This window comes from Scyliorhinus torazame, chromosome 30 (genome assembly GCF_047496885.1).
Source record: "Scyliorhinus torazame isolate Kashiwa2021f chromosome 30, sScyTor2.1, whole genome shotgun sequence".
NCBI lineage: Eukaryota > Metazoa > Chordata > Chondrichthyes > Carcharhiniformes > Scyliorhinidae > Scyliorhinus > Scyliorhinus torazame.
Genome location: NC_092736.1, coordinates 8,269,849 through 8,293,813, shown reverse-complemented (window position 1 = coordinate 8,293,813; position 23,965 = coordinate 8,269,849). Strand labels below are relative to the sequence as shown.

The 23,965-nt window shown below is 56.3% G+C and overlaps 1 protein-coding gene across 1 annotated transcript in view; it reads right to left on the bottom strand.

Moving 5' to 3' along the window:
• The window catches only part of fam169b (family with sequence similarity 169 member B), a 62,154-nt gene extending 58,605 nt beyond the window's left edge, over positions 1-3,549 (bottom strand). The window contains 3 exon segments of the mRNA XM_072492594.1: positions 193-292; positions 545-681; positions 3,291-3,549. Coding sequence (XP_072348695.1) covers positions 193-292; positions 545-681; positions 3,291-3,549 — 496 coding nt within the window.
• Positions 3,550-23,965: the final 20,416 nt, after the last annotated feature.

The following is a 23,965-nucleotide window of genomic DNA, read 5'->3' as shown; positions in this document are numbered from 1 at the left end:
ACCCTATCCCCGTATTCCGACCTAAACTTTTGGACACTGCGGGGCAACTGAGTGTGACCAATCCACCGAACCTGCACATCTTTCCGAGGAGCTGGCAGGGACATGATGGGAGGATTGGTCTCCGGTGCTGTATCGTTCCACAGTTGAGTTGGTTTGAGAGCTGGAAAGGCAGTGGAGCAAGGCATTACTGACCTGCCTGGTTGTCCTGTCGGTGGAGAAGGGCCAGGATCCTGTGTTCAGGGGCCTCCGTGTGCACATGCAGGAAGGTCACAGCGGATGGTGTTACCGGCAGCTGGAGGGACAGACAGAAGTGTCACTCCTTGCAGGGCGCTCACACGAGAACTGGCAGTGGAGTTAACGCCAATCAGCCCATCAGCCATGCTTCACCATTCAATAATAGCATGGCCGCTCTGATCCACTTTCCTGCCTGCCCCCCACCCCCCATTAACCCTTTAACTCCCTTGTCAATCAAAAGTCCGTCTCACTCAACCTTGAATACATTAGACGACCCAGTCGCCACTCCTCTCTGGAGAAGATTGGTTACCTGTTCTCCATTGGTTTGACAAAACCACTCAGCGGACTCCTCGTCTCCCTCACGAAGCCTGGATAGGTAGGCCTCAGATGACTGTTTTGAAGCGTCCCAATCTCGGTTGGTTAAGGTGTCCACAGGGTAGCTTGTCACTAAAGAGACAACGATTTTTAAAAAAAACTCAGCACTGCCTTCGTCCCGAGACTAGTTTGTGCTGTCAACCGGGCCTCAAGGTCGTACTCACACCTCCCAGACAGTGCTTGCTTTAGAGATGGAAACGTTCGGGGAATGCTACATTGTCAGAGACGCCAGCTCTCAGATCACACTTTAAACCAAGGTCCCGACAGCAGGACTGGGTCTGAATGATACCCTTTGTTAAAAATGCATTCTTTCATGGCCGTGACCAGCAAGGTCAATATTTGATTCCCATCCCTAACTACCTTAGAACAGAGAGTCTCGCTCGGCCATTTCAGGAGGAAGATAAGAGTAACCACATTGCTGTGGGTCTGGGGTCACATGTAGGCCAGACCAGGTAAGGGCGACACCTTCCCAAAGAGATTAGTGAACCAGATGGTGATTTGATCAAGGTTTTTCATGCTCACCATGACTGAGACTAGTTTTATATTCCAGATTAATTAATTAATTAATTAATTTTACATTTAGAGTACCCAATTCATTTTTCTAATTAAGGGGCAGTTTAGCGTGGCCAATCCACCTAGCCTGCACATCTTTTGGGTTGGGGGGGGCGTAACCCACGCAAACACGGGGCAGCACGGTAGCATTGTGGATAGCACAATTGCTTCACAGCTCCAGGGTCCCAGGTTCGATTCCCGGCTTGGGTCACTGTCTGTGCGGAGCCTGCTCATCCTCCCCGTGTGTGCGTGGGTTTCCTCCGGGTGCTCCGGTTTCCTCCCACAGTCCAAAGATGTGGTTAGGTGGATTGGCCATGATAAATTGCCCTTAGTGTCCAGAATTGCCCTTAGTGTTGGGTGGGGTTACTGGGTTATAGGGATAGGGTGGAGGTGTTGACCTTGGGTAGGGTGCTCTTTCCAAGAGCCGGTGCAGACTCGATGGGCCGAATGGCCTACTTCTGCACTGTAAATTCTATGAAATAAATTCTATGAAATGTGCAAACTCCACACGGACGGTGACCCAGAGCCGGGATTGAACCTGGGACCTTGGCGCCGTGAGACTGCAGTGCTAACCACTGCGCCCACCGTGCCACCCCCAGATTTATTCATTGAATTTAAGTTGTCAGCTGTCGTGGTGGGATTCGGTTTATTACCATCCTCCCCAGCTGGACGGAGTGAATTCTCTCTGGTCAACAGCCCTCTCTCAACCCAGGCTGCTGCAAGCTGAAGGACATCTTTATTTCCTCAGTGCCTTGCTGTGAGAGGCTTTTACTGAAATGGGTCTGAAAATGTCAGCCGCCAGAGGCTGCCTCATGGCTTAGTCACATGACTACAGAAAGCAAGAGGTGTCAGTCAGGCTGGCTACGTTTCAAAACCCAAATCCCCACCCCCTTTCACATTGAACAAAAGATACAAGCATTTTCTTGGTGAACAAAATTTGTATTCACGATCCTGTGTGACTGCAAGTTACCCACTAGTACAAAGTTACACCGTCACTTCAAAAGACTAATGTGCAGAAAAAAGTACTTCAGAACAAAAGACAATACAAGGTACAGGGTCTCTTCCCATATCCCACATCACTGCATTAGGTATCTGAATATACAAATTTGGTCTGACATTGATGGCTGTAATTCACCCACTGTTCTGATACATTAACAACCGTTTGTTCGACTAGCCAGTTTCCGCACATGCGTTGCACCCATAGTCTTTAAACTGTGCAGGTCTGTTAATGGACGCACGCGTGTTGACATTGACTGTTCATCTGGGTGATGTTCTTCGTACAGAGACTGTCGTTCGTTTGGGCTTTGTTGCCTTCGAGACTTGTAGTTCCATTTCGGGTGCTGGGACCTCTGGGATTGATGGTGGTCCTGTGCTCGGTGAAGCTGGTGATATCCCCTCCCCTCCCCCCCCCCCCCCCCCCCCCCCCCCCCCCCCCCCCCCGGCCGGCGCAGTGCTGTGATGGAATAGCTTGGCTCATTGTTTGGAAATGTGCGGGCGAATTTGGTTGAATTTTTTTCAACTTCCGCTTTTGGGTTGCCAACTGTGGAATTGTGGGCCATCCGTACCTCCTGGTACTGTTGTGGAATTGTGGGCCATCCGTACCCCCGGTACCATTGTGGAATTGTGGGCCATCCGTACCTCCTGGTACCATTGTGGAATTGTGGGCCATCCGTACCCCCTGGTACCATTGTGGAATTGTGGGCCATCCGTACCTCCTGGTACCATTGTGGAATTGTGGGCCATCCGTACCGCCTGGTACCATTGTGGAATTGTGGGCCATCCGTACCGCCTGGTACCATTGTGGAATTGTGGGCCATCCGTACCTCCTGGTACCATTGTGGAATTGTGGGCCATCCGTACCGCCTGGTACCATTGTGGAATTGTGGGCCATCCGTACCTCCTGGTACCATTGTGGAATTGTGGGCCATCCGTACCGCCTGGTACCATTGTGGAATTGTGGGCCATCCGTACCTCCTGGTACCATTGTGGAATTGTGGGCCATCCGTACCGCCTGGTACCATTGTGGAATTGTGGGCCATCCGTACCGCCTGGTACCATTGTGGAATTGTGGGCCATCCGTACCTCCTGGTACCATTGTGGAATTGTGGGCCATCAGTACCTCCTGGTACCATCGCGTGGCCTCAGATCTCGCACGGCTTGGTTCATTGAAGGCTTTGGTTTCAAAAGTGTCGACTCAGCTAGAATCTTGCCCTTCAACTTTTCCAGTTCAGCTCCGATGTGAACGCTATCCTGGGGAATGTTTACCTTCGCCCTGAGCATCCGATTGCACTGATGCGGCAGGCCATCAGACTGGAATATTGTCTCCCTCTCTGGGATGCATCGGAATATAGAAATGTTACAGCGCAGCAAGGAGGCCTTTCGGGACATCTTGGACATGTCAGCCCTCTGGGGGGGTCTTTCATTACCCGTTGTCTGTTGGAATGTTTTTTAAAAATAAATTTAGAGTACCCAATTCATTTTTCCCAATTAAGGGGCAGTTTAGCATGTTCAATCCACCAACCCCGCACATCTTTGGGTTGTGGGGGCGAAACCCACACAAACACGGGGAGAATGTGCAAACTCCACACGGACAGTGACCCAGAGCCGGGATCGAACCCGGGACCTCGGCGCCGTGAGACAGCAGTGCTAACCACTGGGCCACCGTGCTACCCCGGAATGCTCAGCGTTACCAGCCCAAACTTCCGACTTGCCCCCAGCTGGAACGAGAGGCCGCTGCAACCGATCCAGGATCTGGAAGCCCAGCTCTGCATCCTCGCCACTGCATTGGGATAGCGGACTAATTTGTCCTCGCAGTGTTCGACTCCTGTGTCATCACACAGCCACAAGCTAACTTTGGAGGGCTTCAGTTTCGGACCCTCCGGTTGAGCCGCTTCCCGCAGATCTGTGAAGGTCATTGCCGTGAAGGATGCTCCACGTGTGGGGCTGCTATTTCCTGCTCATTTGCTACCCTCCCTCTGCGATCATAATTGTAACACTCACAAACCATTTTGTCTCCTGCAGAGTTGACGGGACCAACTTGTTGAATTGTCCTTCATCGGGCATAGCTGCTATTAACCCTCCAGTGGCCATCCTTGTTTTGCTTTTGACTGGTCAGACTCTTGTGCACAAAATGATTTTCCTTCATGCAGTTAAAACACTACTTTGTCTCTGCTGGATAATTCCTCTTTCCCAGTGCGTGCTCTGCTCCGTATTATTTGCAACCTGCCCTTTCTCTGTAAATGCTCAGCTCTTTCGGCCTGGACTGTCTCCCAACATAATGTATCTCCTGGTCTGCTCTGCTATACGTGTGTCATACATGTGTCATACGTGTACTCCAGCTGACACAAATAAATAAATAAATAATCTTCATTGTCACAAGTAGGCTTACATTAACACTGCAGTGAAGTTACTGTGAAAAGCCCCTAGTCGCCACACTCCAGCGCCTGTTCGGGTACACAGAGGGAGAATTCGGAATTCTCAGCCGATACAGAAATTGAACCCGCAATGCTGGCCTTGTTCTGCGTCACAGACCAGCTGTCTAGCCCACTGAGCTAAACCAGTCTCAAGATTTCACAACTTCAACATTTCGACACACGTCTATCATCTTCTTTAGAGTCAGATTCTCATCTTTCAGCCGCCTTGCTCTCACTGTGACGTCTCTCACTCCCGGAAACAATCTGTCTTTAACCCAATCACGTTTCAGCTGTCCAAATTCACACAGTTCAGCAAGCTACATTACTGCTGTGACGTACAGCACTCTCTCAGTACTGACCCTCTGACAGTGCAGCACTCCCTCAGTACTGACCCTCTGACAGTGCAGCACTCCCTCAGTACTGACCCTCTGACAGTGCGGCACTCCCTCAGTACTGACTCTCTGACAGTGCAGCACTCCCTCAGCACTGACCCTCTGACAGTGCAGCACTCCCTCAGTACTGACCCTCTGACAGTGCGGCACTCCCTCAGTACTGACCCTCTGACAGTGCAGCACTCCCTCAGTACTGACCCTCTGACAGTGCAGCACTCCCTCAGCACTGACCCTCTGACAGTGCAGCACTCCCTCAGTACTGACCCTCTGACAGTGCAGCACTCCCTCAGCACTGACCCTCTGACAGTGCAGCACTCCCTCAGTACTGACCCTCTGACAGTGCAGCACTCCCTCAGCACTGACCCTCTGACAGTGCAGCGTTCCCTCAGTACTGACCCTCTGACAGTGCAGCACTCCCTCAGTACTGACCCCCTGACAGTGCAGCACTCCCTCAGCACTGACCATCTGACAGTGCTGCACTCCCTCAGTACTGACCCTCTGACAGTGCAGCACTCCCTCAGTACTGACCCTCTGACAGTGCAGCACTCCCTCAGCACTGACCCTCTGACAGTGCAGCACTCCCTCAGTACTGACCCTCTGACAGTGCAGCACTCCCTCAGCACTGACCCTCTGACAGTGCAGCACTCCCTCAGCACTGACCCTCTGACAGTGCAGCACTCCCTCAGTACTGACCCTCTGACAGTGCAGCACTCCCTCAGCACTGACCCTCTGACAGTGCAGCACTCCCTCAGCACTGACCCTCCGACAGTGCAGCACTCCCTCAGTACTGACCCTCTGACAATGTAGCTTTCCCTCAGTACTGACCCTCCGACAGTGCATCACTCCCTCAGTACTGACCCTCTGACAGTGCGGCACTCCCTCAGTACTGACCCTCTGACAGTGCGGCACTCCCTCAGTACTGACCCTCTGTAAGTGCGACACTCCCTCACTACTGACCCTCTGACATTGCTGCACTCCCTCAGTACTGACCCTCTGACAGTGTGGCACTCCCTCAGTACTGACCCTCTGACAGTGCGGCACTCCCTCAGTACTGACCCTCTGACAGTGCGGCACTCCCTCAGTACTGACCCTCTGACAGTGCGGCACTCCCTCAGTACTGACCCTCTGACAGTGCGGCACTCCCTCAGTGCTGACCCTCTGACAGTGCAGCACTCCCTCAGTACTGACCCTCTGACAGTGCGGCACTCCCTCAGTACTGACCCTCTGACAGTGCAGCACTCCCTCAGTACTGACCCTCTGACAGTGCAGCACTCCCTCAGTACTGACCCTCTGACAGTGCAGCACTCCCTCAGTACTGACCCTCTGACAGTGCAGCAGTCCCTCAGTACTGACGCTCTAACAGTGCAGCACTCCCTCAGTACAGACCCTCTGACATTGCAGCGCTCCCTCAGTACTGACCCTCTGACAGTGCAGCACTCCCTCAGTACTGACCCTCTGACAGTGCAGCACTCCCTCAGTACTGACCCTCTGACAGTGCAGCACTCCCTCAGTACTGACCCTCTGACATTGCAGCACTCCCTCAGTACTGACCCTCTGACAGTGCAGCACTCCCTCAGTACTGACCCTCTGACAGTGCAGCACTCCCTCAGTACTGAACCTCTGTCAGTGCAGCACTCCCTCAGTACTGACCCCCTGACAGTGCAACACTCCCTCAGTACTGACCCTCTGACAGTGCAGCACTCCCTCAGTGCTGACCCCCTGACAGTGCAGCACTCCCTCAGTATTGACCCTCTGACAGTGCAGCACTCCCTCAGTACTGACCTCTCTCAGTGCAGCACTCCCTCAGTACTGAACCTCTGACATTGCAGTACTCCCTCAGTACTGACCCTCTGACAGTGCAGCACTCCCTCAGTACTGACCCTCTGACAGTGCGGCACTCCCTCAGTACTGACCCTCTGACAGTGCAGCACTCCCTCAGTACTGACCCTCTGACAGTGCTGCACTCCCTCAGTACTGACCCTCTGACAGTGCTGCACTCCCTCAGTACTGACCCTCTGACAGTGCAGCACTCCCTCAGTACTGACTCTCTGACAGTGCGGCACTCCCTCAGTACTGACCCTCTGACAGTGCAGCACTCCCTCAGTACTGACCCTCTGACAGTGCTGCACTCCCTCAGTACTGACCCTCTGACAGTGCAGCACTCCCTCAGTACTGACTCTCTGACAGTGCAGCACTCCCTCAGTACTGACCGTCTGACAGTGCGGCACTCCCTCACTACTGACCTCTCTCAGTGCAGCACTCCCTCAGTACTGACCCTCTGACAGTGCAGCACTCCCTCAGTACTGAACCTCTGTCAGTGCAGCACTCCCTCAGTACTGACCCCCTGACAGTGCAACACTCCCTCAGTACTGACCCTCTGACAGTGCAGCACTCCCTCAGTGCTGACCCCCTGACAGTGCAGCACTCCCTCAGTATTGACCCTCTGACAGTGCAGCACTCCCTCAGTACTGACCTCTCTCAGTGCAGCACTCCCTCAGTACTGACCCTCTGACAGTGCGGCACTCCCTCAGTACTGACCCTCTGACAGTGCAGCACTCCCTCAGTACTGACCCTCTGACAGTGCGGCACTCCCTCAGTACTGACCCTCTGACAGTGCGGCACTCCCTCAGTACTGACCCTCTGACAGTGCAGCACTCCCTCAGTACTGACCCTCTGACAGTGCGGCACTCCCTCAGTGCTGACCCTCTGACAGTGCAGCACTCCCTCAGTACTGACCCTCTGACAGTGCGGCACTCCCTCAGTACTGACCCTCTGACAGTGCAGCACTCCCTCAGTACTGACCCTCTGACAGTGCAGCACTCCCTCAGTACTGACCCTCTGACAGTGCAGCACTCCCTCAGTACTGACCCTCTGACAGTGCAGCAGTCCCTCAGTACTGACCCTCTGACAGTGCAGCACTCCCTCAGTACAGACCCTCTGACATTGCAGCGCTCCCTCAGTACTGACCCTCTGACAGTGCAGCACTCCCTCAGTACTGACCCTCTGACAGTGCAGCACTCCCTCAGTACTGACCCTCTGACAGTGCGGCACTCCCTCAGTACTGACCCTCTGACAGTGCAGCACTCCCTCAGCACTGACCCTCTGACAGTGCAGCACTCCCTCAGTACTGACCCTCTGACAGTGCAGCACTCCCTCAGCACTGACCCTCTGACAGTGCAGCACTCCCTCAGTACTGACCCTCTGACAGTGCAGCACTCCCTCAGCACTGACCCTCTGACAGTGCAGCGTTCCCTCAGTACTGACCCTCTGACAGTGCAGCACTCCCTCAGTACTGACCCCCTGACAGTGCAGCACTCCCTCAGCACTGACCATCTGACAGTGCTGCACTCCCTCAGTACTGACCCTCTGACAGTGCAGCACTCCCTCAGCACTGACCCTCTGACAGTGCAGCACTCCCTCAGTACTGACCCTCTGACAGTGCAGCACTCCCTCAGCACTGACCCTCTGACAGTGCAGCACTCCCTCAGCACTGACCCTCTGACAGTGCAGCACTCCCTCAGTACTGACCCTCTGACAGTGCAGCACTCCCTCAGCACTGACCCTCTGACAGTGCAGCACTCCCTCAGCACTGACCCTCCGACAGTGCAGCACTCCCTCAGTACTGACCCTCTGACAATGCAGCTTTCCCTCAGTACTGACCCTCCGACAGTGCATCACTCCCTCAGTACTGACCCTCTGACAGTGCGGCACTCCCTCAGTACTGACCCTCTGACAGTGCGGCACTCCCTCAGTACTGACCCTCTGACAGTGCGACACTCCCTCACTACTGACCCTCTGACATTGCAGCACTCCCTCAGTACTGACCCTCTGACAGTGTGGCACTCCCTCAGTACTGACCCTCTGACAGTGCGGCACTCCCTCAGTACTGACCCTCTGACAGTGCGGCACTCCCTCAGTACTGACCCTCTGACAGTGCGGCACTCCCTCAGTACTGACCCTCTGACAGTGCGGCACTCCCTCAGTGCTGACCCTCTGACAGTGCAGCACTCCCTCAGTACTGACCCTCTGACAGTGCGGCACTCCCTCAGTACTGACCCTCTGACAGTGCAGCACTCCCTCAGTACTGACCCTCTGACAGTGCAGCACTCCCTCAGTACTGACCCTCTGACAGTGCAGCACTCCCTCAGTACTGACCCTCTGACAGTGCAGCAGTCCCTCAGTACTGACGCTCTAACAGTGCAGCACTCCCTCAGTACAGACCCTCTGACATTGCAGCGCTCCCTCAGTACTGAACCTCTGACAGTGCAGCACTCCCTCAGTACTGACCCTCTGACAGTGCAGCACTCCCTCAGTACTGACCCTCTGACAGTGCAGCACTCCCTCAGTACTGACCCTCTGACATTGCAGCACTCCCTCAGTACTGACCCTCTGACAGTGCAGCACTCCCTCAGTACTGACCCTCTGACAGTGCAGCACTCCCTCAGTACTGAACCTCTGTCAGTGCAGCACTCCCTCAGTACTGACCCCCTGACAGTGCAACACTCCCTCAGTACTGACCCTCTGACAGTGCAGCACTCCCTCAGTGCTGACCCCCTGACAGTGCAGCACTCCCTCAGTATTGACCCTCTGACAGTGCAGCACTCCCTCAGTACTGACCTCTCTCAGTGCAGCACTCCCTCAGTACTGAACCTCTGACATTGCAGTACTCCCTCAGTACTGACCCTCTGACAGTGCAGCACTCCCTCAGTACTGACCCTCTGACAGTGCGGCACTCCCTCAGTACTGACCCTCTGACAGTGCAGCACTCCCTCAGTACTGACCCTCTGACAGTGCTGCACTCCCTCAGTACTGACCCTCTGACAGTGCTGCACTCCCTCAGTACTGACCCTCTGACAGTGCAGCACTCCCTCAGTACTGACTCTCTGACAGTGCGGCACTCCCTCAGTACTGACCCTCTGACAGTGCAGCACTCCCTCAGTACTGACCCTCTGACAGTGCTGCACTCCCTCAGTACTGACCCTCTGACAGTGCAGCACTCCCTCAGTACTGACTCTCTGACAGTGCAGCACTCCCTCAGTACTGACCGTCTGACAGTGCGGCACTCCCTCACTACTGACCTCTCTCAGTGCAGCACTCCCTCAGTACTGACCCTCTGACAGTGCAGCACTCCCTCAGTACTGAACCTCTGTCAGTGCAGCACTCCCTCAGTACTGACCCCCTGACAGTGCAACACTCCCTCAGTACTGACCCTCTGACAGTGCAGCACTCCCTCAGTGCTGACCCCCTGACAGTGCAGCACTCCCTCAGTATTGACCCTCTGACAGTGCAGCACTCCCTCAGTACTGACCTCTCTCAGTGCAGCACTCCCTCAGTACTGACCCTCTGACAGTGCGGCACTCCCTCAGTACTGACCCTCTGACAGTGCAGCACTCCCTCAGTACTGACCCTCTGACAGTGCGGCACTCCCTCAGTACTGACCCTCTGACAGTGCGGCACTCCCTCAGTACTGACCCTCTGACAGTGCAGCACTCCCTCAGTACTGACCCTCTGACAGTGCGGCACTCCCTCAGTGCTGACCCTCTGACAGTGCAGCACTCCCTCAGTACTGACCCTCTGACAGTGCGGCACTCCCTCAGTACTGACCCTCTGACAGTGCAGCACTCCCTCAGTACTGACCCTCTGACAGTGCAGCACTCCCTCAGTACTGACTCTCTGACAGTGCAGCACTCCCTCAGTACTGACCCTCTGACAGTGCAGCAGTCCCTCAGTACTGACCCTCTGACAGTGCAGCACTCCCTCAGTACAGACCCTCTGACATTGCAGCGCTCCCTCAGTACTGACCCTCTGACAGTGCAGCACTCCCTCAGTACTGACCCTCTGACAGTGCAGCACTCCCTCAGTACTGACCCTCTGACAGTGCAGCACTCCCTCAGTACTGACCCTCTGACATTGCAGCACTCCCTCAGTACTGACCCTCTGACAGTGCAGCACTCCCTCAGTACTGACCCTCTGACAGTGCAGCACTCCCTCAGTACTGAACCTCTGTCAGTGCAGCACTCCCTCAGTACTGACCCCCTTACAGTGCAACACTCCCTCAGTGCTGACCCCCTGACAGTGCAGCACTCCCTCAGTATTGACCCTCTGACAGTGCAGCACTCCCTCAGTACTGACCTCTCTCAGTGCAGCACTCCCTCAGTACTGAACCTCTGACATTGCAGTACTCCCTCAGTACTGACCCTCTGACAGTGCAGCACTCCCTCAGTACTGACCCTCTGACAGTGCGGCACTCCCTCAGTACTGACCCTCTGACAGTGCAGCACTCCCTCAGTACTGACCCTCTGACAGTGCTGCACTCCCTCAGTACTGACCCTCTGACAGTGCTGCACTCCCTCAGTACTGACCCTCTGACAGTGCAGCACTCCCTCAGTACTGACTCTCTGACAGTGCGGCACTCCCTCAGTACTGACCCTCTGACAGTGCAGCACTCCCTCAGTACTGACCCTCTGACAGTGCTGCACACCCTCAGTACTGACCCTCTGACAGTGCAGCACTCCCTCAGTACTGACTCTCTGACAGTGCAGCACTCCCTCAGTACTGACCGTCTGACAGTGCGGCACTCCCTCACTACTGACCTCTCTCAGTGCAGCACTCCCTCAGTACTGACCCTCTGACAGTGCAGCACTCCCTCAGTACTGAACCTCTGTCAGTGCAGCACTCCCTCAGTACTGACCCCCTGACAGTGCAACACTCCCTCAGTACTGACCCTCTGACAGTGCAGCACTCCCTCAGTGCTGACCCCCTGACAGTGCAGCACTCCCTCAGTATTGACCCTCTGACAGTGCAGCACTCCCTCAGTACTGACCTCTCTCAGTGCAGCACTCCCTCAGTACTGACCCTCTGACAGTGCGGCACTCCCTCAGTACTGACCCTCTGACAGTGCAGCACTCCCTCAGTACTGACCCTCTGACAGTGCGGCACTCCCTCAGTACTGACCCTCTGACAGTGCGGCACTCCCTCAGTACTGACCCTCTGACAGTGCAGCACTCCCTCAGTACTGACCCTCTGACAGTGCGGCACTCCCTCAGTGCTGACCCTCTGACAGTGCAGCACTCCCTCAGTACTGACCCTCTGACAGTGCGGCACTCCCTCAGTACTGACCCTCTGACAGTGCAGCACTCCCTCAGTACTGACCCTCTGACAGTGCAGCACTCCCTCAGTACTGACCCTCTGACAGTGCAGAACTCCCTCAGTACTGACCCTCTGACAGTGCAGCAGTCCCTCAGTACTGACCCTCTGACAGTGCAGCACTCCCTCAGTACAGACCCTCTGACATTGCAGCGCTCCCTCAGTACTGACCCTCTGACAGTGCAGCACTCCCTCAGTACTGACCCTCTGACAGTGCAGCACTCCCTCAGTACTGACCCTCTGACAGTGCAGCACTCCCTCAGTACTGACCCTCTGACATTGCAGCACTCCCTCAGTACTGACCCTCTGACAGTGCAGCACTCCCTCAGTACTGACCCTCTGACAGTGCAGCACTCCCTCAGTACTGAACCTCTGTCAGTGCAGCACTCCCTCAGTACTGACCCCCTTACAGTGCAACACTCCCTCAGTACTGACCCTCTGACAGTGCAGCACTCCCTCAGTGCTGACCCCCTGACAGTGCAGCACTCCCTCAGTATTGACCCTCTGACAGTGCAGCACTCCCTCAGTACTGACCTCTCTCAGTGCAGCACTCCCTCAGTACTGAACCTCTGAAATTGCAGTACTCCCTCAGTACTGACCCTCTGACAGTGCAGCACTCCCTCAGTACTGACCCTCTGACAGTGCGGCACTCCCTCAGTACTGACCCTCTGACAGTGCAGCACTCCCTCAGTACTGACCCTCTGACAGTGCGGCACTCCCTCAGTACTGACCCTCTGACAGTGCAGCACTCCCTCAGTACTGACCCTCTGACACTGCTGCACTCCCTCAGTACTGACCCTCTGACAGTGCAGCACTCCCTCAGTACTGACTCTCTGACAGTGCAGCACTCCCTCAGTACTGACCGTCTGACAGTGCGGCACTCCCTCAGCACTGACCCTCCGACAGTGCAGCGCTCCCTCAGTACTGGCCCTCTGACAGTGCTGCACTCTCTCAGTACTAACCCTCTGACATTGCAGCGCTCCCTCAGTACTGACCCTCTGACGGTGCAGCACTCCCTCACTACTGACCCTCTAACATTGCAGCACTCCCTCAGTACTGACGCTCTGACAGTGCGTCACTCCCTCAGTACTGATCCTCTGACATTGCAGCACTCCCTCAGTACAGACCCTCTGACATTGCAGCGCTCCTTCAGTACTGACCCTCTGACAGGGCAGCACTCCCTCAGTACTGACCCTCTGACAGTGCAGCACTCCCTCAGTACTGACCCTCTGACAGTGCAGCACCCCCTCAGTACTGACCCTCTGACATTGCAGCACTCCCTCAGTACTGACCCTCTGACAGTGCGGCACTCCCTCAGTACTGATTTCTCTCAGTGCAGCACTCCCTCAGTACTGACCGTCTGACAGTGCAGCACTCCCTCAGTACTGACCCTCTGACAGTGCAGCACTCCCTCAGTACTGACCCTCTGACAGTGCAGCACTCCCTCAGTACTGACCCTCTGACAGTGCAGCACTCCCTCAGTACTGACCGTCTGACAGTGCAACACTCCCTCAGTACTGAGCCTCTGACAGTGCAGCACTCCCTCAGTACTGACCCTCTGACAGTGCTGCACTCCCTCAGTACTGACCCTCTGACAGTGCAGCACTCCCTCAGTACTGACTCTCTGACAGTGCAGCACTCCCTCAGTACTGACCGTCTGACAGTGCGGCACTCCCTCACTACTGACCTCTCTCAGTGCAGCACTCCCTCAGTACTGAACCTCTGACATTGTAGCACTCCCTCAGTACTGACCCTCTGACAGTGCAGCACTCCCTCAGTACTGACCCTCTGACAGTGCGGCACTCCCTCAGTACTGACCCTCTGACAGTGCAGCACTCCCTCAGTACTGACTCTCTGACAGTGCAGCACTCCCTCAGCACTGACCCTCTGACAGTGCAGCACCCCCTCAGTACTGACCCTCCGACAGCGCAGCACTCCCTCAGTACTGACCCTCTGACAGTGCAGCGCTCCCTCAGTACTGACCCTCTGACGGTGCAGCACTCCCTCACTACTGACCCTGTAACATTGCAGCGCTCCCTCAGTACTGACCCTCTGACGGTGCAGCACTCCCTCACTACTGACCCTCTAACATTGCAGCACTCCCTCAGTACTGACCCTCTGACAGTGCGGCACTCACTCAGTACTGGCCCTCTGACAGTGCGGCACTCCCTCAATACTGACCCTCTGACAGTGCAGCGCTCCCTCAGTACTGATCCTCTGACATTGCAGCACTCCCTCAGTACAGACCCTCTGACATTGCACCGCTCCCTCAGTACTGACCCTCTGATAGTGCAGCACTCCCTCAGTACTGACCCTCCGACAGTGCAGCACTCCCTCAGTACTGACCCTCTGACAGTGCAGCACCCCCTCAGTACTGACCCTCTGACATTGCAGCACTCCCTCAGTACTGACCCTCTGACAGTGCAGTACTCCCTCAGTACTGACCCTCTGACAGTGCAGCACTCCCTCAGCACTGACCCTCTGACAGTGCAGCACTCCCTCAGCACTGACCCTCCGACAGTGCAGCACTCCCTCAGTACTGACCCTCTGACAATGCAGCACTCCCTCAGTACTGATCCTCTGACAGTGCAGCTTTCCCTCAGTACTGACCCTCCGACAGTGCATCACTCCCTCAGTACTGACCCTCTGACAGTGCGGCACTCCCTCAGTACTGACCCTCTGACAGTGCGGCACTCCCTCAGTACTGACCCTCTGACAGTGCGACACTCCCTCACTACTGACCCTCTGACATTGCAGCACTCCCTCAGTACTGACCCTCTGACAGTGTGGCACTCCCTCAGTACTGACCCTCTGACAGTGCGGCACTCCCTCAGTACTGACCCTCTGACAGTGCGGCACTCCCTCAGTACTGACCCTCTGACAGTGCAGCACTCCCTCAGTACTGACTCTCTGACAGTGCAGCACTCCCTCAGCACTGACCCTCTGACAGTGCAGCACCCCCTCAGTACTGACCCTCTGACAGTGCAGCACTCCCTCAGTACTGACTCTCTGACAGTGCAGCACTCCCTCAGTACTGACCCTCTGACAGTGCAGCACCCCCTCAGTACTGACCCTCTGACAGTGCAGCACTCCCTCAGTACTGACCCTCTGACAGTGCAGCACTCCCTCAGCATTGACCCTCCGACAGCGCAGCACTCCCTCAGTACTGACCCTCTGACAGTGCAGCGCTCCCTCAGTACTGACCCTCTGACGGTGCAGCACTCCCTCACTACTGACCCTGTAACATTGCAGCGCTCCCTCAGTACTGACCCTCTGACGGTGCAGCACTCCCTCACTACTGACCCTCTAACATTGCAGCACTCCCTCAGTACTGACCCTCTGACAGTGCGGCACTCACTCAGTACTGGCCCTCTGACAGTGCGGCACTCCCTCAATACTGACCCTCTGACAGTGCAGTACTCCCTCAGTACTGACCCTCTGACAGTGCAGCACTCCCTCAGCACTGACCCTCTGACAGTGCAGCACTCCCTCAGCACTGACCCTCCGACAGTGCAGCACTCCCTCAGTACTGACCCTCTGACAATGCAGCACTCCCTCAGTACTGATCCTCTGACAGTGCAGCTTTCCCTCAGTACTGACCCTCCGACAGTGCATCACTCCCTCAGTACTGACCCTCTGACAGTGCGGCACTCCCTCAGTACTGACCCTCTGACAGTGCGGCACTCCCTCAGTACTGACCCTCTGACAGTGCGACACTCCCTCACTACTGACCCTCTGACATTGCAGCACTCCCTCAGTACTGACCCTCTGACAGTGTGGCACTCCCTCAGTACTGACCCTCTGACAGTGCGGCACTCCCTCAGTACTGACCCTCTGACAGTGCGGCACTCCCTCAGGACTGACCCTCTGACAGTGCGGCACTCCCTCAGTACTGACCCTCTGACAGTGCGGCACTCCCTCAGTGCTGACCCTCTGACAGTGCAGCACTCCCTCAGTACTGACCCTCTGACAGTGCGGCACTCCCTCAGTACTGACCCTCTGACAGTGCAGCACTCCCTCAGTACTGACCCTCTGACAGTGCAGCACTCCCTCAGTACTGACCCTCTGACAGTGCAGCACTCCCTCAGTACTGACCCTCTGACAGTGCAGCAGTCCCTCAGTACTGACGCTCTAACAGTGCAGCACTCCCTCAGTACAGACCCTCTGACATTGCAGCGCTCCCTCAGTACTGACCCTCTGACAGTGCAGCACTCCCTCAGTACTGACCCTCTGACAGTGCAGCACTCCCTCAGTACTGACCCTCTGACAGTGCAGCACTCCCTCAGTACTGACCCTCTGACATTGCAGCACTCCCTCAGTACTGACCCTCTGACAGTGCAGCACTCCCTCAGTACTGACCCTCTGACAGTGCAGCACTCCCTCAGTACTGAACCTCTGTCAGTGCAGCACTCCCTCAGTACTGACCCCCTGACAGTGCAACACTCCCTCAGTACTGACCCTCTGACAGTGCAGCACTCCCTCAGTGCTGACCCCCTGACAGTGCAGCACTCCCTCAGTATTGACCCTCTGACAGTGCAGCACTCCCTCAGTACTGACCTCTCTCAGTGCAGCACTCCCTCAGTACTGAACCTCTGACATTGCAGTACTCCCTCAGTACTGACCCTCTGACAGTGCAGCACTCCCTCAGTACTGACCCTCTGACAGTGCGGCACTCCCTCAGTACTGACCCTCTGACAGTGCAGCACTCCCTCAGTACTGACCCTCTGACAGTGCGGCACTCCCTCAGTACTGACCCTCTGACAGTGCAGCACTCCCTCAGTACTGACCCTCTGACAGTGCTGCACTCCCTCAGTACTGACCCTCTGACAGTGCAGCACTCCCTCAGTACTGACTCTCTGACAGTGCGGCACTCCCTCAGTACTGACCCTCTGACAGTGCAGCACTCCCTCAGTACTGACCCTCTGACAGTGCTGCACTCCCTCAGTACTGACCCTCTGACAGTGCAGCACTCCCTCAGTACTGACTCTCTGACAGTGCAGCACTCCGTCAGTACTGACCGTCTGACAGTGCGGCACTCCCTCACTACTGACCTCTCTCAGTGCAGCACTCCCTCAGTACTGACCCTCTGACAGTGCAGCACTCCCTCAGTACTGAACCTCTGTCAGTGCAGCACTCCCTCAGTACTGACCCCCTGACAGTGCAACACTCCCTCAGTACTGACCCTCTGACAGTGCAGCACTCCCTCAGTGCTGACCCCCTGACAGTGCAGCACTCCCTCAGTATTGACCCTCTGACAGTGCAGCACTCCCTCAGTACTGACCTCTCTCAGTGCAGCACTCCCTCAGTACTGACCCTCTGACAGTGCGGCACTCCCTCAGTACTGACCCTCTGACAGTGCAGCACTCCCTCAGTACTGACCCTCTGACAGTGCGGCACTCCCTCAGTACTGACCCTCTGACAGTGCGGCACTCCCTCAGTACTGACCCTCTGACAGTGCAGCACTCCCTCAGTACTGACCCTCTGACAGTGCGGCACTCCCTCAGTGCTGACCCTCTGACAGTGCAGCACTCCCTCAGTACTGACCCTCTGACAGTGCAGCACTCCCTCAGTACTGACCCTCTGACAGTGCAGCACTCCCTCAGTACTGACCCTCTGACAGTGCAGCACTCCCTCAGTACTGACCCTCTGACATTGCAGCACTCCCTCAGTACTGACCCTCTGACAGTGCAGCACTCCCTCAGTACTGACCCTCTGACAGTGCAGCACTCCCTCAGTACTGAACCTCTGTCAGTGCAGCACTCCCTCAGTACTGACCCCCTGACAGTGCAACACTCCCTCAGTACTGACCCTCTGACAGTGCAGCACTCCCTCAGTGCTGACCCCCTGACAGTGCAGCACTCCCTCAGTATTGACCCTCTGACAGTGCAGCACTCCCTCAGTACTGACCTCTCTCAGTGCAGCACTCCCTCAGTACTGAACCTCTGAAATTGCAGTACTCCCTCAGTACTGACCCTCTGACAGTGCAGCACTCCCTCAGTACTGACCCTCTGACAGTGCGGCACTCCCTCAGTACTGACCCTCTGACAGTGCAGCACTCCCTCAGTACTGACCCTCTGACAGTGCGGCACTCCCTCAGTACTGACCCTCTGACAGTGCAGCACTCCCTCAGTACTGACCCTCTGACACTGCTGCACTCCCTCAGTACTGACCCTCTGACAGTGCAGCACTCCCTCAGTACTGACTCTCTGACAGTGCAACACTCCCTCAGTACTGACCCTCTGACAGTGCAGCACTCCCTCAGTGCTGACCCCCTGACAGTGCAGCACTCCCTCAGTATTGACCCTCTGACAGTGCAGCACTCCCTCAGTACTGACCTCTCTCAGTGCAGCACTCCCTCAGTACTGAACCTCTGACATTGCAGTACTCCCTCAGTACTGACCCTCTGACAGTGCAGCACTCCCTCAGTACTGACCCTCTGACAGTGCGGCACTCCCTCAGTACTGACCCTCTGACAGTGCAGCACTCCCTCAGTACTGACCCTCTGACAGTGCGGCACTCCCTCAGTACTGACCCTCTGACAGTGCAGCACTCCCTCAGTACTGACCCTCTGACAGTGCTGCACTCCCTCAGTACTGACCCTCTGACAGTGCAGCACTCCCTCAGTACTGACTCTCTGACAGTGCGGCACTCCCTCAGTACTGACCCTCTGACAGTGCAGCACTCCCTCAGTACTGACCCTCTGACAGTGCTGCACTCCCTCAGTACTGACCCTCTGACAGTGCAGCACTCCCTCAGTACTGACTCTCTGAAAGTGCAGCACTCCCTCAGTACTGACCGTCTGACAGTGCGGCACTCCCTCACTACTGACCTCTCTCAGTGCAGCACTCCCTCAGTACTGACCCTCTGACAGTGCAGCACTCCCTCAGTACTGAACCTCTGTCAGTGCAGCACTCCCTCAGTACTGACCCCCTGACAGTGCAACACTCCCTCAGTACTGACCCTCTGACAGTGCAGCACTCCCTCAGTGCTGACCCCCTGACAGTGCAGCACTCCCTCAGTATTGACCCTCTGACAGTGCAGCACTCCCTCAGTACTGACCTCTCTCAGTGCAGCACTCCCTCAGTACTGACCCTCTGACAGTGCGGCACTCCCTCAGTACTGACCCTCTGACAGTGCAGCACTCCCTCAGTACTGACCCTCTGACAGTGCGGCACTCCCTCAGTACTGACCCTCTGACAGTGCGGCACTCCCTCAGTACTGACCCTCTGACAGTGCAGCACTCCCTCAGTACTGACCCTCTGACAGTGCGGCACTCCCTCAGTGCTGACCCTCTGACAGTGCAGCACTCCCTCAGTACTGACCCTCTGACAGTGCGGCACTCCCTCAGTACTGACTCTCTGACAGTGCAGCACTCCCTCAGTACTGACCCTCTGACAGTGCAGCACTCCCTCAGTACTGACCCTCTGACAGTGCAGCACTCCCTCAGTACTGACCCTCTGACAGTGCAGCAGTCCCTCAGTACTGACCCTCTGACAGTGCAGCACTCCCTCAGTACAGACCCTCTGACATTGCAGCGCTCCCTCAGTACTGACCCTCTGACAGTGCAGCACTCCCTCAGTACTGACCCTCTGACAGTGCAGCACTCCCTCAGTACTGACCCTCTGACAGTGCAGCACTCCCTCAGTACTGACCCTCTGACATTGCAGCACTCCCTCAGTACTGACCCTCTGACAGTGCAGCACTCCCTCAGTACTGACCCTCTGACAGTGCAGCACTCCCTCAGTACTGACCCTCTGACACTGCTGCACTCCCTCAGTACTGACCCTCTGACAGTGCAGCACTCCCTCAGTACTGACTCTCTGACAGTGCAACACTCCCTCAGTACTGACCCTCTGACAGTGCAGCACTCCCTCAGTGCTGACCCCCTGACAGTGCAGCACTCCCTCAGTATTGACCCTCTGACAGTGCAGCACTCCCTCAGTACTGACCTCTCTCAGTGCAGCACTCCCTCAGTACTGAACCTCTGACATTGCAGTACTCCCTCAGTACTGACCCTCTGACAGTGCAGCACTCCCTCAGTACTGACCCTCTGACAGTGCGGCACTCCCTCAGTACTGACCCTCTGACAGTGCAGCACTCCCTCAGTACTGACCCTCTGACAGTGCGGCACTCCCTCAGTACTGACCCTCTGACAGTGCAGCACTCCCTCAGTACTGACCCTCTGACAGTGCTGCACTCCCTCAGTACTGACCCTCTGACAGTGCAGCACTCCCTCAGTACTGACTCTCTGACAGTGCGGCACTCCCTCAGTACTGACCCTCTGACAGTGCAGCACTCCCTCAGTACTGACCCTCTGACAGTGCTGCACTCCCTCAGTACTGACCCTCTGACAGTGCAGCACTCCCTCAGTACTGACTCTCTGAAAGTGCAGCACTCCCTCAGTACTGACCGTCTGACAGTGCGGCACTCCCTCACTACTGACCTCTCTCAGTGCAGCACTCCCTCAGTACTGACCCTCTGACAGTGCAGCACTCCCTCAGTACTGAACCTCTGTCAGTGCAGCACTCCCTCAGTACTGACCCCCTGACAGTGCAACACTCCCTCAGTACTGACCCTCTGACAGTGCAGCACTCCCTCAGTGCTGACCCCCTGACAGTGCAGCACTCCCTCAGTATTGACCCTCTGACAGTGCAGCACTCCCTCAGTACTGACCTCTCTCAGTGCAGCACTCCCTCAGTACTGACCCTCTGACAGTGCGGCACTCCCTCAGTACTGACCCTCTGACAGTGCAGCACTCCCTCAGTACTGACCCTCTGACAGTGCGGCACTCCCTCAGTACTGACCCTCTGACAGTGCGGCACTCCCTCAGTACTGACCCTCTGACAGTGCAGCACTCCCTCAGTACTGACCCTCTGACAGTGCGGCACTCCCTCAGTGCTGACCCTCTGACAGTGCAGCACTCCCTCAGTACTGACCCTCTGACAGTGCGGCACTCCCTCAGTACTGACTCTCTGACAGTGCAGCACTCCCTCAGTACTGACCCTCTGACAGTGCAGCACTCCCTCAGTACTGACCCTCTGACAGTGCAGCACTCCCTCAGTACTGACCCTCTGACAGTGCAGCAGTCCCTCAGTACTGACCCTCTGACAGTGCAGCACTCCCTCAGTACAGACCCTCTGACATTGCAGCGCTCCCTCAGTACTGACCCTCTGACAGTGCAGCACTCCCTCAGTACTGACCCTCTGACAGTGCAGCACTCCCTCAGTACTGACCCTCTGACAGTGCAGCACTCCCTCAGTACTGACCCTCTGACATTGCAGCACTCCCTCAGTACTGACCCTCTGACAGTGCAGCACTCCCTCAGTACTGACCCTCTGACAGTGCAGCACTCCCTCAGTACTGAACCTCTGTCAGTGCAGCACTCCCTCAGTACTGACCCCCTGACAGTGCAACACTCCCTCAGTACTGACCCTCTGACAGTGCAGCACTCCCTCAGTGCTGACCCCCTGACAGTGCAGCACTCCCTCAGTATTGACCCTCTGACAGTGCAGCACTCCCTCAGTACTGACCCTCTGACAGTGCGGCACTCCCTCAGTACTGACCCTCTGACAGTGCAGCACTCCCTCAGTACTGACCCTCTGACACTGCTGCACTCCCTCAGTACTGACCCTCTGACAGTGCAGCACTCCCTCAGTACTGACTCTCTGACAGTGCAGCACTCCCTCAGTACTGACCGTCTGACAGTGCGGCACTCCCTCAGCACTGACCCTCCGACAGTGCAGCGCTCCCTCAGTACTGGCCCTCTGACAGTGCTGCACTCTCTCAGTACTAACCCTCTGACATTGCAGCGCTCCCTCAGTACTGACCCTCTGACGGTGCAGCACTCCCTCACTACTGACCCTCTAACATTGCAGCACTCCCTCAGTACTGACGCTCTGACAGTGCGTCACTCACTCAGTACTGACCCTCTGACAGTGCGTCACTCCCTCAGTACTGATCCTCTGACATTGCAGCACTCCCTCAGTACAGACCCTCTGACATTGCAGCGCTCCTTCAGTACTGACCCTCTGACAGGGCAGCACTCCCTCAGTACTGACCCTCTGACAGTGCAGCAGTCCCTCAGTACTGACCCTCTGACAGTGCAGCACCCCCTCAGTACTGACCCTCTGACATTGCAGCACTCCCTCAGTACTGACCCTCTGACAGTGCGGCACTCCCTCAGTACTGATTTCTCTCAGTGCAGCACTCCCTCAGTACTGACCGTCTGACAGTGCAGCACTCCCTCAGTACTGACCCTCTGACAGTGCAGCACTCCCTCAGTACTGACCCTCTGACAGTGCAGCACTCCCTCAGTACTGACCCTCTGACAGTGCAGCACTCCCTCAGTACTGACCGTCTGACAGTGCAACACTCCCTCAGTACTGAGCCTCTGACAGTGCAGCACTCCCTCAGTACTGACCCTCTGACAGTGCTGCACTCCCTCAGTACTGACCCTCTGACAGTGCAGCACTCCCTCAGTACTGACTCTCTGACAGTGCAGCACTCCCTCAGTACTGACCGTCTGACAGTGCGTCACTCCCTCACTACTGACCTCTCTCAGTGCAGCACTCCCTCAGTACTGAACCTCTGACATTGTAGCACTCCCTCAGTACTGACCCTCTGACATTGCAGCGCTCCCTCAGTACTGACCCTCTGATAGTGCAGCACTCCCTCAGTACTGACCCTCCGACAGTGCAGCACTCCCTCAGTACTGACCCTCTGACAGTGCAGCACCCCCTCAGTACTGACCCTCTGACATTGCAGCACTCCCTCAGTACTGACCCTCTGACAGTGCAGTACTCCCTCAGTACTGACCCTCTGACAGTGCAGCACTCCCTCAGCACTGACCCTCTGACAGTGCAGCACTCCCTCAGCACTGACCCTCCGACAGTGCAGCACTCGCTCAGTACTGACCCTCTGACAATGCAGCACTCCCTCAGTACTGATCCTCTGACAGTGCAGCTTTCCCTCAGTACTGACCCTCCGACAGTGCATCACTCCCTCAGTACTGACCCTCTGACAGTGCGGCACTCCCTCAGTACTGACCCTCTGACAGTGCGGCACTCCCTCAGTACTGACCCTCTGACAGTGCGACACTCCCTCACTACTGACCCTCTGACATTGCAGCACTCCCTCAGTACTGACCCTCTGACAGTGTGGCACTCCCTCAGTACTGACCCTCTGACAGTGCGGCACTCCCTCAGTACTGACCCTCTGACAGTGCGGCACTCCCTCAGTACTGACCCTCTGACAGTGCGGCACTCCCTCAGTACTGACCCTCTGACAGTGCGGCACTCCCTCAGTGCTGACCCTCTGACAGTGCAGCACTCCCTCAGTACTGACCCTCTGACAGTGCGGCACTCCCTCAGTACTGACCCTCTGACAGTGCGGCACTCCCTCAGTACTGACCCTCTGACAGTGCAGCACTCCCTCAGTACTGACCCTCTGACAGTGCAGCACTCCCTCAGTACTGACCCTCTGACAGTGCAGCAGTCCCTCAGTACTGACGCTCTAACAGTGCAGCACTCCCTCAGTACAGACCCTCTGACATTGCAGCGCTCCCTCAGTACTGACCCTCTGACAGTGCAGCACTCCCTCAGTACTGACCCTCTGACAGTGCAGCACTCCCTCAGTACTGACCCTCTGACAGTGCAGCACTCCCTCAGTACTGACCCTCTGACATTGCAGCACTCCCTCAGTACTGACCCTCTGACAGTGCAGCACTCCCTCAGTACTGACCCTCTGACAGTGCAGCACTCCCTCAGTACTGAACCTCTGTCAGTGCAGCACTCCCTCAGTACTGACCCCCTGACAGTGCAACACTCCCTCAGTACTGACCCTCTGACAGTGCAG